This window comes from Sturnus vulgaris, unplaced genomic scaffold (assembly GCF_052056855.1).
Source record: "Sturnus vulgaris isolate bStuVul1 unplaced genomic scaffold, bStuVul1.hap1 Scaffold_155, whole genome shotgun sequence".
Taxonomy (NCBI): domain Eukaryota; kingdom Metazoa; phylum Chordata; class Aves; order Passeriformes; family Sturnidae; genus Sturnus; species Sturnus vulgaris.
Genome location: NW_028276072.1, coordinates 1,596,492 through 1,612,609, shown reverse-complemented (window position 1 = coordinate 1,612,609; position 16,118 = coordinate 1,596,492). Strand labels below are relative to the sequence as shown.

The following is a 16,118-nucleotide window of genomic DNA, read 5'->3' as shown; positions in this document are numbered from 1 at the left end:
CTGGGGCCATCACTCAGGGCATCTTCCCCCTCTCAGGAATTGCTGAGATAACCCAGGCCCGACATCTGTCCTGTCCTGAGTTCTCTCTGGTGCCAGGGGGGTGGAATTCCCAGCTGACCATGAACATCTGGCCTTGAGAGCAGACTGAAAGGAGATGAGCCTTGAATTTCTGAGTGACACACACTTCACTTTACAAACTATAAAAACCACACAGAACTTTCACCAAGCAGAAATCTTCTGCATAGTCCCTGCAAATGGGTGGGTTTCCCTCCCAAGTCTGGATTCATCTTCATGGTTCCTTTTCTGGCAGCTGAGTGAAAGGGCTCCCTGTGTACTCCCTCATCAGTTTGGTGGTAAGTTACATTGACTCCTGATCTCTGCTATTTCTTCACTAGCTGTAATATAGGAAACTTTATTGTGCACTGTGTTTGTATCTACCTGGACTCCTTTTATTTATCCTGTGCAGTAAGTAGTCCATTTAAAGTCTCTTGTCTGTTAATCTTGAATCCATTCAGTAAATAATTCATTTTATAATAGACCTAATCAGCTATTCTAAAGAACCTGGGAGCAACAGCAATTTGGGGTGCAGATTGTCTGAAACAGAGTTACTGCCAGAAACCTGAGCATAGGGCAGGACTTGTCTAAGCTTTCACTCCATTTCTAATATATTTAAAATAAAAAGAGAAAAGCACTTTTTTTCCGATTTATTATTTTCCTTTTTATACACTGATATCATCAATCTGCAGTTGATATTTATTCCCAAAACCTCCTAATGCAGTCTGAATAGAGATGACAATCAAGACCCTTTATGGCTGACAATCAGTCACACTCTGTCCCTACCCCCACCCCACCATTTCCCCCATCCAACCCCTGGCACTCAGAGCAGCCTTGTGCAAATCTGAGCTCCCTCCACTCCAGGCTGCGCCTGCAGCTTTCAGCTCCTTGGCACCAACTCCCACCTGCTTTCCTTGGAGAAGGAGCTGCCTGAGACACAGAGGGATGTTCATTTATTGTCAGCAAACAAAACCAAAGGCAGGCACAGCTCCATAAAAACCACAAGTCCAGCCCAAGGAGTGCTGGGCAATGGAGCCACATCCAGGGGTGTCCCCAGGGCTCAGGATTGGGGCCAGGGCAGTGAAATCTCTTTATTGCTGATGTGGACGAGGCCATGGAGGGCACCCTCAGTCAGTGTCCAGGTGAGCCCAAGCTGGGTGGGAGTGTGGCTGTGCTGCAGGGCAGGAAGCTCTGCAGAGGGATCTGGACAGGCTGGAGCCATGGGCCCAGGACAATTGGATGAGGTTCACCAAGGCCAAGGGCTGGGACTTGCCCTGGGCTCACAGCCACCCCAAATCCCTGGCTGTGCCCTGCCCCTGATCCCCACAGCCTGTCCTGTTTCCTTCATCCCTGATTGCCAGGGACTTTGTGTGACAAGGGAGCTCTGCTGTGGGGATGGAGGGAGGTGCAAGAGCCACCACTGCAGTGGGAACCACAACTCATCAGGTTTGTGTCCTTTGGGGGTCAGGAACTGGTGAGACTCAGAGGCACAGAAGGTTTCTCTTCGTGGCCAACATAAAACAAAGTACCCATGATAAAATTCAATAAACTGCAAAATTCTTTCCTCAGCTCTGTGCAATGTCAAAGCAGTATCTGATGTATCCACCATGCACAAGGTATTTCCATACAGGAACAGTTTTAGACACAGGCATTAGAAAGGGTGATTCTGTGATAGATGTAGACACAATTAAGATGTTGACTAATGTGGAATGACCAGAAAACAACTGAAGGAGGAAATCTGGGAGCAATGGCACAGCCATAGGAGCTGGTCTAAGGAAGAAATGTCCTTAGACATGGCCATTTAAAGAGGAGAGGTGGAAACACCCAAATGAAGAGGGCCATGAAATAATAGACAGTGTAGTGGTAACACAGGTACAGGGGAAGATCAGTATTTCTTGTCCTGCCATCAGTACACATCCAGGAAATTTCTATTCTCTTCTGGTGGGAAATTTTTGACATTTTCTGAAGTACTCAAATGCCCCAGCTAATGAGATGTGCTCGTGCACCTTCCAAGCTGCAGGTCCCCTACAGCCCCAGAGGGCTCCTGTCCCATAAACATCTGCTCCAGCCCATTCCAAAATCGGGAGCAGCATCGTCCAGGGATCATCAGGGAGCTGATGTTGGAAGGGACCTCAGGGAGTCTGCAGCCCAGCCTGTCAGAAACTGGGTCAGACCAAGTGGTTCAAGGCTTGATTTGGTGTGGATTGGAAAATCCCAAAGGCCAGGGATGGGGCAGCATCTCAGAACCTGTCTGAGCCCATGGGAACAAAGGATTCCCACATGTCTGATCTGCCCTCATTCCCCTTCCACCCATTGACTTTTGTCCCCCCCAGCCCCCCCAGTGCAGAGCCTGGCTCTGTGTTCTCCATCAGCTCCTGGGTGGCTCTGCCAGGCTGGCATGAGGAGCCCCTCAGCCTTCCCTGCTCCAGGCTGGACAAGCCCAACTCCCTCAGCCTCTCCTCACAGCCAAAGGGCTCCAGCCCCACCTGGGAGGCCCTTCCCTCACCCTGCTCCAGCTGCCAGACATCTTTCCTGCCTGGGGAACCCAAACCAGGTCCCAGTGACCTGGATAATCCATGTCCTTGATGTCCTGGTCACACAGCCCTGGCCCCTTGTCCCCGTGTCAGGCTCTGGGGTTGATTTGTGGAACATCCTTGGGGGAGGCTGTGGCTCCAGGTGGAGCAGGGGGATCCCGGGGGACAGGGGACCCTGCTGGGCATGAACAGCATTGGACTTGTCTGGGGCAACTGTGAGGGGGGGCTGGGGCAGAGTGACCAACCCAGTGACCTCACACAGCCCTGCTGGGATGTCACACAGCCCCTCCTGTGATGTCACAGCCTGCCCTGTGATGTCACAGTCAGCTCTGTGATGTCAGACTTCTGTCCTGTGCTGTCACAGCCTGCTCTGTGATGTTATCATCTTCTCCGGGATGTCCCATCTCTGCCCTGTGATGTCACAGAGACAGCCTATGATGTCGTAGCTGCTCAATGACCTCACATAACCCACTCTTATGAGGTCACAGCCCACTCTGTGACCTCATGTTACCAGATGATAAACTGCCCACCCCAGGTGAGCTAACACAATTCCTGTTCTCCAAAACCACTGGCCTCTGGAACCTGCACAATGCCCGTTGTGTGAGAAGGGGAACTGGAAGTTCCCCAGCCTCAGTGTCCTGCCAACTCAGCCAGGCTGAACTGGAACGTTGGGGTTAATGACCACCAGGGACCACCAGAGAGACCCCGAGGACAGAAGAACCAATGGGTAAAGAGGAGGGAAAATATGTTAATGATTTTGGGGAAATGATTATCATATGTCTGTTTAGTTCAGGACAATCAATGAATAGTTTGCAGAGTACAGAATATAAACAGAAATTTCCTGTGCTCAGCATGCACGGCTTTGGGAGGAGATGTCCCCCTGTGTATCCAGCCAAATAAAGAATGCTGCTTTTTAATGCTGCATTGGTGTTAAGGAGTTTTTAATTTGAACAAATTTTTGGTAACACTCTCACTCCCAAGGAAAGCTCTGTCTCCTGCTGTTCACAAACAGAGAAGGGCTGGTGAGAGATGTGGTGGTCAGAGGCTGCCTGGGGTACAGTGACCATGAAATAATCCAGTTTTCAATATTCTGTGAAACAAGGAGTGGCATCAATAAAACTTCTACACTGGAATTACGGAGGGCACACTTTGGTCTATTCAGGATAGAGTTTTGGAGAGTACCAAATCAGGTACTGATATTTCAAGGGGAACAGTCCTTCTGAACAAAGGGGTCCAGGAAGGATGGACACACTTCAAGAAAGAAATTTAGAAGGAGCAGGAGCAGCCTGTTGCAACAACACATCATCACTAGAGTAAAACTAACCTGTCTCACAACGGTGTAAACCCAGCTCACGTTCACTATCAGTGGGTGAACAATCCAAGGCCTGGTGAATTCTGCTTCACAATGATTGGGAGAGCCGACATGGAAGGATGTTTGCCTAGTGAGAAAAGTGCACAACGGGCAGGGGCGGCCGTGGCAGGCCACGTTTCACCGCCCCCAGGGAACCCATCCACCAAGTGTGGGAGAAGCTGCCACCGACCATGCCACGGGCCAGCGGCTTTTGCCCACCCCGCAGCGATCGGCTTCCCTCCAGAAAACCCGGGGGACGGCAAACAGTGACCAAAAATAAAAAACAAATAAAAAGCACAGGGTGTGTCATACAACCCGTGTTAGCCACGGGGTCACGGGCCAGGGCTGGGGGCGAGGCCCGCGCCTCTCACTCCCCCCAACCCCTCCATCGACATCTCTCGCTCTCCAGCCTCACCCACGACATTCCCGAGGGCTCTGCTGGGTTCCGGCCACTGCCACCGCCGCCAACCCTGAAAAATTCCGCCCGCTAAGCGGGTCCCCGGCTTAGGGCCGAGGAAGGGGGACGACTTCAACAACACACGGCGGGGACAGGGTGCCGCCACCCCGGCCCGCAAACTTCATCGGGCGACTCCCGTCACCGAGCCCCTCAGGCAAGCGGGCGAGGCCGAGGCGAGGCCACACGCCCCACTGCACGTCCCCGCGGCCCTTCCGACACGGACACTCCGGCAAACAGGTCGGGAGAGGGAAAGGAGGCGCAGCCACCTCGGCCGAGCGAGCCATGCTCGGGGCTCTCGGGGAAGGGGCCGGGGAAAGCCTCGGCGAGCTCAACACAACCCTGGCCACAGTCCAGCCCCGGCTGCCGGCCACGGCACCAGCCCGAGAGCCGAAAACGCCACCCCCGGCGAGCGGGCGGGCCCCGCCTTAAGGCCAGGCCGTCTCCCTGCGCTCAGTTCCCGGTGCTGGGGGCAGGGCAGGTCCCGCACAGTTGAAGAGGGCTGGGTGATGGCGGGGGCCCAGGGGTGAGAGGGATGGGGAGGCGACTCCCCCTCACGGTGTCGGTCGTGGTGCTCAGCAGAGTGTCCGGAGGTAGGAGGATGAGGTGGGAGAGGAGCAGAGCGGTGTTTGATAGCAGGGAGCGTGGATCTCAGCGCTGGGATGGCAGGGGAGATGCCAGATCAGAGCCCGGGCCGTCCTCCCACTCCACGAGCCAAGCGAGAGAGCGAGAGCCCCCCCAGACCCCTGTCCCACCTTTCCTTTTCCGGTGTCCCCCTATCCCCCACCCCCTGCGAGAGAAAACTATTGCTACTAAGGTGTAGCCACAAATACTTAGCATAACAATAGGAAAAATTCCACAGAAAGAAAAGGGAACAATTCAACCACAAACACCCCCAGACATCTTTCTTGAGTTCCCCAGCCTCTGGCCTGTGTCTCCTCATCGCTCTCTGTAGACTCCCCATGAGGTCACCCCATCCACGACATTTCCCCATCAAACCCATACCTCCTGTCCCCCCGTTCCCCCACGCCAGGTGCCAGCCCTGTCTGTGTCCCCGCAGTGCCCGTGGCCAATGCCACCATCACCCCTGGTCCCCCGGCACTCCAGGTGCATGCAGGTGACCCCGTCACCCTGGGCTGCTCAGTGCAGGTGGGCTCAGCCCCTGTCACCTTCACCTGGCTGCACGATGGGCAGGACGTGGCCCGGGGGCCCCTCCTGGATCTTGGGGACGTCGATGTGGGACATTCAGGCACCTACCAGTGCGTGGCCACCAACCAGCTGGGACAGGACGGGCACGGCGTGTTCCGGGCACTCAGCCCAGAGCTGGCCCTGGAGGTGACACCCTGGGGACATGGAGGCACAGGTCGGGTCACTCGGGGTTCCTATGTGGGTCTGCAATCCCTTGATCATAGATGACCCAGGTTCACCCCCTGCTCTGTCCTTGGCAGTGACACAAATGGAACAGGGCACAGGAGGGGAGCTCATGAGGTCACTGGGATTGCAGAACCTCTGGGGTGACCCCGGGGACCCCAGTGTGTCCCTCTCTATTTCCTGCAGAGGCTGCATGGGTGGTTGGGTCCCTCTTGTTCCTGGTGCTGCTCATGGGTATCATTGTGGCCTTTCACTGGTGGATCCACATGGGTGGAATGGAGGGAATTGAGGGTCTGGTGGAGGTTCAGGATTCCCGGAGGTGGATGGGGAATCAAAGTCACCCCTCCATTTTTCCTTTGCAGATGCCAGGAAACACCAGGAAAGGTGAGTGCAGGCTTTGACCATGATTTGTGTTTTCCCCAAACCTCCAGGACCTCCCATCCTCTTCCACACATCCCCTTATTCCCACGGAGCCCCCATGGTGGAGGATCCTCAGGTGACCAATGTGGAGCTGCAGGGGCCACATGGGCAACCGTGGGAACCCCGTGACATCTGTGACATTCTACAAAAAAAGTTGTGACCCTCGGGGAAGTGGGAGGCACTGGAGTGATGGGAAGGCCCCATAGTGGGGGCAGAGATTGGGCAGCACCCAGGGCCCCTGGGCTGGGGGAAACTGAGCCCGCAGTGACCTCGGCTGGGGGTACTGAGAGCTGTGGGGAGAATTTGGAGGGTCTTGGTTGGACTCCAGTGGCATCCATGGATGGGATTTCAGGAATATTGATGTGGCACTGGGAGCTCCTGGAGGGTTTTGGGAACTCTTGGAGGGTCATGCAAGCATGTTGGGGGATCTTTCTGGGGTCCTGGGGGACTTTGAGAGGTGCCCCTACCTGCCAGGCTTCGAGTTTTGTTGCTCAGAGGGTCGGGAGCACGGGGGACAATGGGGGCACTGTGGTGCTGCAGAAGTTCTGGGGGATTCAGGGGTGATTGAAATGTCTGGGGGCAATCAGGGGTGCAGTGGGAATCGGGGGTGCAGTGGGAATTTTTGTATTCCATGGGTTGTTGGAGCTGTCAAGGTCCCAGGAAGGGTCAGGGGTCCCGGGGTCCCCATGGTCACTCCCTCCCCTTGTCCTTGCAGCTGCCAGGAAGCCCCAGGACAGGTGAGTGGGAGGGTCTGGCCAGGACTCCCCTTTTCCCCCCCCGTCCCAGACTCCACCCAGAACCCCAGTTATCCCCATAGGACCCCCTGGAGGAGGGGTGATGATGGAACCCCATGCTGTGGGCACTGAGTGGGTAGGGGGTGAGTATGGGGGGGTACATGGACACGTCACCCACGGGTGTCACCCCCACCCAGGTCTCCAACCCTGGAGTCTCTCTCAGGTCCCCGCCCAGCACATCCCCCAGGTGACCCACACAGAGCTGCTGGGACCCCAAGGACGACAGCAGGACCCCGGTGACATCTACGAGAACGTGCTGTGACACTGGGGGCACTGGGGGTTCCTTTCCTAGGGCACCCCCCCTTTGGCACCCCCCAGGCTCCTATGGGTGTCCACCCTGACCAGGAGGTGGCCACAAGTGGTGGGTCCCATCTGGGGCTGCACAGAGCTCCACGTTCCAGTGCTCCCAGTGCTCCCAGTATGCCCAGGGGCTCCCCATTCCCTCCCCCAGTGCCAGGGGGCACAGGACCATTGTCCCTCTCATTGGACACAAAATGCAGCTTTAGGATTAAACTGGGAGAAATGGTTTTGGTTTGTTCAGCTCTGCCTGCTCAGCTCGGGCCGAGGAGGGTCCCGGTCAGGTTGAGCAGATCCTTGTGGGATTTGCAGCAGTTTTGGGGCTCTCTCAGTGCCTTGGGCACAGGGACCAAATGATCAATTGCTGCATTTCCGGACTGGTTCCCTCGCAGCTGCCCCCGCAGGGGGGGTTTCCAGTCAGCCCTGCTCTGAAAACCATCAAAGGCCCTGGCAGAGCCACTGCTGGGGCTCACACCGGGTTTTGTGCTTCTTGCAGGGCTGAGCAAACCACAGCCACGCCTTTTTCCCCCACAGAATTCTCACCTTTGCAGCAGCTCGAGAGCTGCGAGAATCAAAGCCAAGGGGGCAGGGGCAGCCTCAGGTCCTGGCTGCCACCTGGGGATGGCCAGAGCAGGACTGGCCAGTGCCCATCCCTGTGCCCTGGGCTGGGCCATGGCTGGGCCCCACACTTGGATGGCCACTGGCTTCAAGGAGGAGCAGTTTGGGAGCTCCTTCCTGCCTGGGGCTCCATTCCCAAGCTGCTCTTGCTGGCTCAGATCCTGCGGGGGTCAAGTGAAAATGGAGATGTCTGGAACAGAATTTCTCCCAAAACCCAATAAACCCAGTGTTGCTAAGCCCTCAGGACAGAAATGTCATGCAGGGGATTTTGGGGAGCAGGAGAGGGAGGGGGAAGCCCCCCAAGAGCATCACAAGTGTTCCATGTGCAGGGTCTCATCCATCTCCTGGTTGCCAGCACTGAGACCCTGCAGGGGTTTTGGGTATGAGGGTGGGCTTCGGGTGTTTTTGGGGTGTCTGTGCCCTTCCTGACTGGCACCAGGCCATGTCCATCCCCCTCCCCACTCATCCCTGCTGGGGTTTTTCCCCCACAGAATGATCTTGATGGGCTGTGGGATGGGGCCGAGGTGCTGCACCTGTGAGGGTTCCCAAATGGGGATTGAGGGCTCCCAGATGGGTGCGGGGCAGCCAATGAGGGGGTGTAGAGTGGCCGGGTCACACCCCAAATTGGGGCACCCCAGATGTCACAGAGGTCACAGTGCCCCACTGAGGACAGAGGGGGCTGGCAGGGCCCCCCGTGCCCTACCCTGGACAGGGACTTCCTCAGGGAATGTGTCCAGGAACCCTGCCCAGAACCGCCATCCCCCAGGACAGGATCTCCCCTGCTGGGATGTGTCACCACTGGAACAAAATCTGCCCAGAACGTGTCACCCCCAGAACAGGATCCCCTCAGGACAGGAACCCCTGGATGTGCCCCCCCAGGACAGAACTCCCCCCTGTGTGACTCTCAGCACAAACAGCCTCTTCCTTCTGCTGCAGGAGAGAGAAAGTGAAACTGTTGGGGAGCACAGCTGGACACCCCCATCCCCCACAGCCTCCCCACCCCTCCCTGGAGACCCCTCACCCCCTTTTCTCCCTCCCTGGATTCCCCCCCAACCCATTCTCTGCCCAGCTGCTCCCCAGGATTTCTGAGCCAAGAACTGGGAGTGGTGGGGAATGGCACAAAAGTGAAGAAAATAAGGAAACCAGAGAAATAAAGAGAGGAAAAAGTCAAGCGTGGGGAGGGCACAGAAGCAGAGCTGCTCAGGACCCCCATGTGATGCCTGCCCAGGAAACACTCCAGGGGGGCAACGTTGGGCCCTGGGTCACCCCAAAATCTGAGGCACCCAGGGTAGGAGTGGTGACCCATGGGGCCTACCCAGGCACTGCCCATCCCTGGCACCCCCATTCCCCTGGGAACCCAACCATGGGACAACCATTCCTTCTGTCCCCTCTTCCCTGGGACCCCCATGCCATGACCTCCACTCCCCAGGATCTCCATTCCCAAGGACCCTCATCCTGGTAGTTCCAGCCCCTGGGACCCCTCCCTTCCCTTGGGGACCAAGATTCCCCCAGGACTCCCATTTTCCCTGACACCCCAATCCCTGGGGTCCGTCCCATGATCACAAATCCCTGAAGGCCACATTGTTCTGGGATTCTCATCCCTGAGTTTGAATCCACCCAACCCTTGGGACCCCCATTCCCATCCCTGGAACTCCAGTCCCCTGGACACCCATCCTTGGCTCCCTGCACCTCCTCAGCCTCCAAATTCCGGCAACATCCTGTCCCACCATGTCCCACCATCACCTTCATGTCCTACAAGGTCCCCACCCTGCCCCCATCCTGTCCCACCCTGCCCCCACCGAGGGCCACCTACACATGGGGACGAGAGCTGACCTCGCTTCCTGTCCCTTCATCCGAAGAGCCGCCAGCCAGGGGACAGGGGACAGCCACAGCAGTGAGTGACAGCCAGTGCCCATGGCCGGGGACACCGGGATGGCCGGGAAGGTGGCTCTGCTCCTGTGGGGTGAGTGCCCCGGGCACGGGCCTGATGACCCTGGGGACGGGCCCTGGTGAGGCAGAGAGGGGTGGGGAGGGGGCACAGGGGGGCTGCGGGGTCCCCTGAGGTCCCCAAGGCCAGCACAGCCAGTGGGGGACAGAGCCAGTGGCTCCTCAGTGTGACCGGGGTTTTGGGGTGGCCCTGGGAACAGGAAAAGGGGAACTGGGATGTGGGAGAGGGATGTGGAGACAGGGATGGGGGACAGAGTTTCAGGGGACAGGGATGTCAGGTTTGGCTCCACGGGGCTGGGGCAGCTGTGGGGACAGGGACAAGGGGAGAAGCACCACGGGGATGTGGCCGTGGGGCTGGCAGGGGTGAGCTGTGCCAGCACAGGCTGGCCGTGGTGTCCCTGTCCCCGAGGCGTCCGTGCCACCCGGACGTGTGACACAGAGCTGTCCCCTGGAAGCCTCTCCAGACCTGTTGGGGACCGTGCCCGGGCATTTTCCCACAAGAAGCCGTGTCCCCACGGGGACAGCTCGGGGACAGCCTCACACCCTGCCCCCGCGGAGCCAATTCCACCTTGCCCTGTCCCTTCTCCCTTCCAGCCCAGACCCTCAGCCTCGCTGGTGAGTCCTCGGGGGATGCCATGCCCCCACCCCGCTGTCCCCAGCCCCTTGGTGGCCCTGGCAGGCTGGTGTCCCCTGTCCCCCGCAGGTGCCCAGACCCCCCAGCTCCTGGTGGAGCCCCCCTGGACGCCGGCGGTGCTGTGGGACCGGGTGACACTGACCTGCCAGGCCTCGGGGACCGCCCGTGCCACCACCTGGTACAAGGACGGGTGGCGCTGGGGGCAGGAGGGACGTGACCGCTTCCCTGTCACCGAGAGTGGCACCTACCAGTGTCAGAGACCCGGCAGTGGGCTCAGCCCCCCCGTCATGGTGTCAAATGGTGAGGGGGGATCTGAAATGCTCAGGGTGGCTCCCTGATAACTCTGGGTGGGCTCCACTCCGTGGGTGGCCTCACAACCCTCGTGTGACAGGCGAGAGCCTGTCCCCTGCACACAGGGACATCCCAGTGCATCCCAGTGCATCCCAGTGCACCCCAGTGTGTTGGGACTCCCGTGGTGACAGCTGTGCCACGGGGCTGCTCCTGGTGTCCCTGGGACCCTCCTGCGCAGTGGACACTCCAGCCAGATGTCCCCGGTGCCGTGGGCACCCACTTTGGACCTGTCTCGGGCTCCTCAGTGACACGGGACCCTCCTGTCCCACAGACCCGCTGGTGCTGCAGGTGCCAGCACGGGCGCTGCTGGAGGGGGACACGGTGACACTGCGCTGCCGGGGCTGGCAGGACAACCCTGTCACCAGGGTGCGATTTTACAAGGACGGGAAGGATCTAGGGGGGTCCCTCAGGGGCGCCAAGCTGTCCCTGCCCCCCCTGAAGCTGCACAACAGCGGCCGCTACAGCTGCGAGGGCTTGGGGGCCTCAGGATTGACACTGTCAGCACCGGTGACAGTGACAGTGCACGGTGAGCACTCCCACGGCTGGAACTCCGATATCCTGACACACCCAAAGCCACTTCTCAGTGCAATCAGAGTCACAGTCGCCACCCCCATCTCCTTCCCAGAGCTCTTCCCGGTGCCGGTGCTGGAGGGTCCCCCCGAGCTCCCCGAGGGGTCCCCCCTCAATCTCAGCTGCCTCAGCACCCCCAGCCCCCTGCGGCCCCGAGCCCCCCTCCTGTACAGCTTTTACCGGGACGGGCAGATGCTGCAGGGCCCGCAGGGCTCCCCGCAGCTCCTGGTGCCCGCCGTGGGGGTCTCCCACTCGGGGAATTACAGGTGCGAGGTGCTCTCCGAGGGGGGGGCCGTGCGGAAGAGCAGCTCCCGGCTCGGCGTCACGGTGCGCAGTGAGTGCGGGGATGGGCACGGGGAGCCCCCACCGCCCTCCCAGATCTCCCATCCCTGCTCAATCCTCTGCGAGCCCCCCCTCCTTCCCAGCTCTCTCCCTGGGTCCCTCCATTGCCCATTGCATCCCTCCCAGATCCCCTTACCCATCCCTGGGTTCCTCTCTCCCTCTCTGAGGCCCTTCAATTGTCCACAGGTCCCTCCATCCCTGTCTGGGTCCCTAAACCGTTCCCTGTGGTTCCCTTCAACCCTCTCCATGTGTCCCCTCGCTGAATCTCCCATCCTTCCACCCCTTTCCAAGCCTCACTCCGTCTCTGTGCCCCCTTCTTCCTCACTGGGATCCCCCAGCCCTCTCTGATCCTCCCTCTCCATGAGTCCCTCACTGCTCCCTGCTGTCCCCCACTCGTCCCATGTCCCCAGTCCCTCCTGTGTCCTCCCCACAGGGGTCCCGCTCTCTGGTGTGTCCCTGTCGGTGCAGCCCTCCGGGGGACAGGTGGCACTGGGGGACCACCTGGTGCTGAGCTGCGCAGTGGCCATGGGGACAGGTCCCCTGTCCTTCTCCTGGCTCCGGGAGGGTTCGCAGACACCACTGGGCACCGGTCCCCGCCTGGAGCTGCGGCACGTTGGGGACAATGACAGCGGCCACTACCAGTGCCGGGCCAGCAACAGGGACAGCGTGGCTGAGAGCCCCACTCTGAACGTCACTGTCGTGGGTGAGTGGAACCCTTGGGCTGGGGGTGACCCCACCCACAGCATCCCCAATTCCACACATCCCAAATTCCACCTCATCCCCCCCACACCAGCCCCAGCCCAGCTCACAGTGCCAGCCCTGGTGTCACAGACCAGCGAACAGGGACCCTCTGGCTCCAGGGATCCCCACCCAGGACATCCAAGCCATGCATCCCTAAGCCCAGCTGTCACATTCCCCACTGCACATCATGTCACATTCACCCTGCTGAGCGTGACCCTCCCAGAGCACTGAGACCCTTGGCATTGGGGTGATGCCCCCGTTGATGTTCCTCATGGCACCCATCACATCCCACCCACGCCATTCTGTGCCCCCCACCAGGTGACAGCCATCCCCACCCTTGGACACGGCATCCCTCATCCCACCTTCCCCTCACCCTCATCTCATCTTCATCCCCCACTCCTCATCCATCACATGCTCTCCTCCCACACCTCATGATGACCCCCAGCTCCATGGGGTCACTGTCCTGGGTGAAGGAGACCCTCTGTATCCAGGAGTCACCATGCAGACTCCCTCATCCCCCCTCACCAGGTGCCAGAACCTGTCCCCGGCCTCAGCCCTGTCTGTGTCCCCGCAGTGCCCGTGGCCAATGCCACCATCGCCCCTGGTCCCCCGGCACTCCAGGTGCATGCAGGTGACTCTGTGACCCTGAACTGCTCGGTGCAGGTGGGCTCAGCCCCTGTCACCTTCACCTGGCTGCACGATGGGCAGGAAGTGGGCCGGGGTCCCCTCCTGGATCTTGGGGACATCGATGTGGGACATTCGGGCACCTACCAGTGCATGGCCACCAACCAGCTGGGACAGGACGGGCACCGCGTGTTCCAGGCACTCAGCCCAGAGCTGGCCCTGGAGGTGACACCACAGGGAACCACTGGACACTGGAACAGAGGTGGGATCACACGGGGTCACTGGGATTGCAGGACCCCTGGAGTGACAGGTGACCCCGATTTGTCCCTTCTGTCCCCAGCAGTGGCCGCAGGCATTGGCGGGTCCCTCCTCTTCCTGGTCCTGCTCGTGGGTGTAGCTGTGCGCTGGCATCGGTGGAACAACATGGGTGGGTGACAATGGGGACCATGGGGACCCTGGGGAGCTGGGGGACCACCTGCCTGTTGGGGTGATGGGGTGGCACCCAGAGCCTCTGACTTGGCAATGATGGCTCAGGACCTTTGGTCAGGGTCCTGAAGGATTTGGGGTGGTGTTGGAGGGACTTGCAGGGATTTTGGGGGTTCTTTCAGTGATCCTGGGGGAATGTGGAGGCTACCCCATACCTGGCAGGCTTGAGCTTCAGGGGGCTCTGGGGGTCCAGAGAACAGAGCAGGGGTTCTGGAGGGCATCAGGGATGCTCAGGGGTCCTGGAGGATATTGAGGGTGTAGTCGGATTTCAGGATTGCTGAGAAGGGTCAGGACCCTGGGGACCCCACAGTTATCCCTCCCCTCTTTCCTTTGCAGCTGCCAGGAAGCAGCAGGAAAGGTGAGTAGGGGGCTCAAACCACACTCTCGTCTTTGACCCCAACCCCCAAGACCTCCCATTCCCTCCCACACATCCCCTTGATTCCCTCAGGGCGCCCCCAGAGCCCCCGGCCCTCCCAGAGGAGGGGGAGGTGCTGTACACCCACGTCATGATCACCAAGCAGACGGGGGGTGAGTCCGGGCTGGGGCACATGCAGAGGGACACGTCACCCATGAGTGTCCCCCCGCCCAGATGCCACAGCCCGTGTCTCTTGCAGCGTCCCCCCGTCCCACCACACTCCAGGATCCCCAGGTGACCTATGTGGAGCTGCCAGCAACCCATGGGCGACTGCGGGAATGAGGGGACATCTACAGGAGTGCGCTGTGACACTCGGGGCATGGCTGGGCACTGGGGGGCTCTGGGGGCACTGGGGGCACTGGGGGACCTCACCCATGGGCAGCCACACATGTGTGTCCCCTGCACTGTTCCCGTGGGTGCCCAACATTCACGGGTAGGTGGGCACAAGTGTGAGGCAGCACAGGGCATCCAGAGCTCCACATGACTCCAGAACCCACAAGGATTTCCCCACCCCCCCTCCCACTATCACCAGTGGCTCCCCATTCCACATCCAAGTGCCCCCAGTACCCTCAGAGACTTCTCCATTCCCTCCAAACTGTGCTGCCAGTACCCCCAAGGGCTCCCTCTTTCCCCTCCCAGTGCCTCTCCATTGCTCCCAGTCGATCCAGGTGGTTCCCATTCTCTCTCCCAGTACCCCTGTACTCCCAGTGCCTCTGCAATGCCCCTCTCAGCACTCCCAGGACACCCACGGCTCAACATCTCTCCTCCCAGTGCCACGCGAACACAGGACTCGTTTCCCTCTTACTGGCACCAAAATGCAGCTTTTTAGTTCAACTGGCAGAGATGGTGTTTCTTTGTTCAGCTCTGTTGGGCTTTAGGAATGGGATTCTCCAATTTTGGGCTGCCACTCAAAACCACTGCTCTGGGTTCCCTTCTGCCCTGTCTCAAACCCCTCCTGTGCTGTGTTCCCCACATGATGATGTCCCAAAGGGCCTGGGGGGATTCTGGACCCTCCCCCTTTTCCAGAGCAGTCAGGATCAGGCCATGTCACAGGGTGGGGTGTCAGGGATAGGAAAAGTTTGATGTCTCAAAATATTTTGGAACACCTGTGTGTGGCAGGGCTGGGTCAGGCCTTGCTTTTGGTGGCACGGGGCCCCGTGTGTCATTCAGTCTGTCAGCCATAGCACACTGGGGACAGTGTGACGCTCTGCCAAACCCAGCTCCTGATTACCTGAGGGACCAGGAGTCCCACCTTGGCAGAGGGCCCTTGGTGGCCCAAGGGCTTAAAAAGCAGAGCAAGAGGTGGCCAAGTGTCTGACTTTGTCTGCTCTTGGAGTGCCTGCCCCATTCACACTGGAACCCAGGAGTTGGAAACTGTCATGATTTAAAAGAGAAACACCTGCCATAGAAAGCAGGAACTCTCCTGGATTGGAAAGAGGACCTATGCCTCCAAATTTTTTTAAGTGTGAAGTTTATGGGGCTTCCAGGCAAAAATGTAGGAAAATGAATAACAGTTCATTGCTAGGAAATTTCTAGAACAGAACAGAACAAACAGCAACACAAGAAAAGAAATTTCCAACCCGCTCAGGGCAGTTTGTTCATCTTTGTGCAGTTATGACCACGGCCAGCAGGGGGCGCTGCAGGAAGCACTCCCGGCCAGCAGGGGGCGTTGCAGGGAGCACTCCCGGCCAGCAGGGGGCGCTGCAGGGAGCACTCCCGGCCAGCAGGGGGCGCTGCAGGGAGCACTCACAGCCAGCAGGGGGCGCTGCAGGGAGCACTCCCGGCCAGCAGGGGGCGCTGCAGGGAGCGCTCACGGCCAGCAGGGGGCGCTGCAGGGAGCGCTCACAGCCAGCAGGGGGCGCTGCAGGGAGCACTCACAGCCAGCAGGGGGCGCTGCAGGGAGCGCTCACAGCCAGCAGGGGGCGCTGCAGGGAGCGATCACAGCCAGCAGGGGGCGCTGCAGGGAGCACTCCCGGCCAGCAGGGGGCGCTGCAGGGAGCACTCACAGCCAGCAGGGGGCGCTGCAGGGAGCGCTCACAGCCAGCAGGGGGCGCCCCGGTGCCGCTCGAACCCCTCAGGGCCATGGCGGCCTCGTCGGGAGGGACGAGAGGAAAT

The 16,118-nt window shown here is 59.4% G+C and overlaps 1 protein-coding gene across 1 annotated transcript; it reads left to right on the top strand.

The window, feature by feature from the left end:
* The first annotated feature begins 6,242 nt into the window (after positions 1 to 6,242).
* LOC148219320 (Fc receptor-like protein 4) lies at positions 6,243 to 13,537 on the top strand. The gene is made up of 8 exons (XM_088157726.1): positions 6,243 to 6,260; positions 6,971 to 7,061; positions 7,271 to 7,339; positions 10,544 to 10,774; positions 11,097 to 11,351; positions 11,451 to 11,729; positions 12,171 to 12,440; positions 13,500 to 13,537. Exons 1-8 carry the CDS (start codon positions 6,243 to 6,245, stop codon positions 13,535 to 13,537), a joined length of 1,251 nt encoding a protein of 416 aa, XP_088013852.1.
* The last annotated feature ends 2,581 nt before the right edge of the window (positions 13,538 to 16,118 follow it).

Excerpts from the sequence above, each read along its gene's own strand:
- LOC148219320 (XM_088157726.1), top strand. Across the intron at positions 10,775-11,096 it reads CCCCGTCATGGTGTCAAATG|ACCCGCTGGTGCTGCAGGTG; the intron begins GTGAGGGGGGAT and ends CCTGTCCCACAG. Across the intron at positions 11,730-12,170 it reads GCTCGGCGTCACGGTGCGCA|GGGTCCCGCTCTCTGGTGTG; the intron begins GTGAGTGCGGGG and ends TCCTCCCCACAG.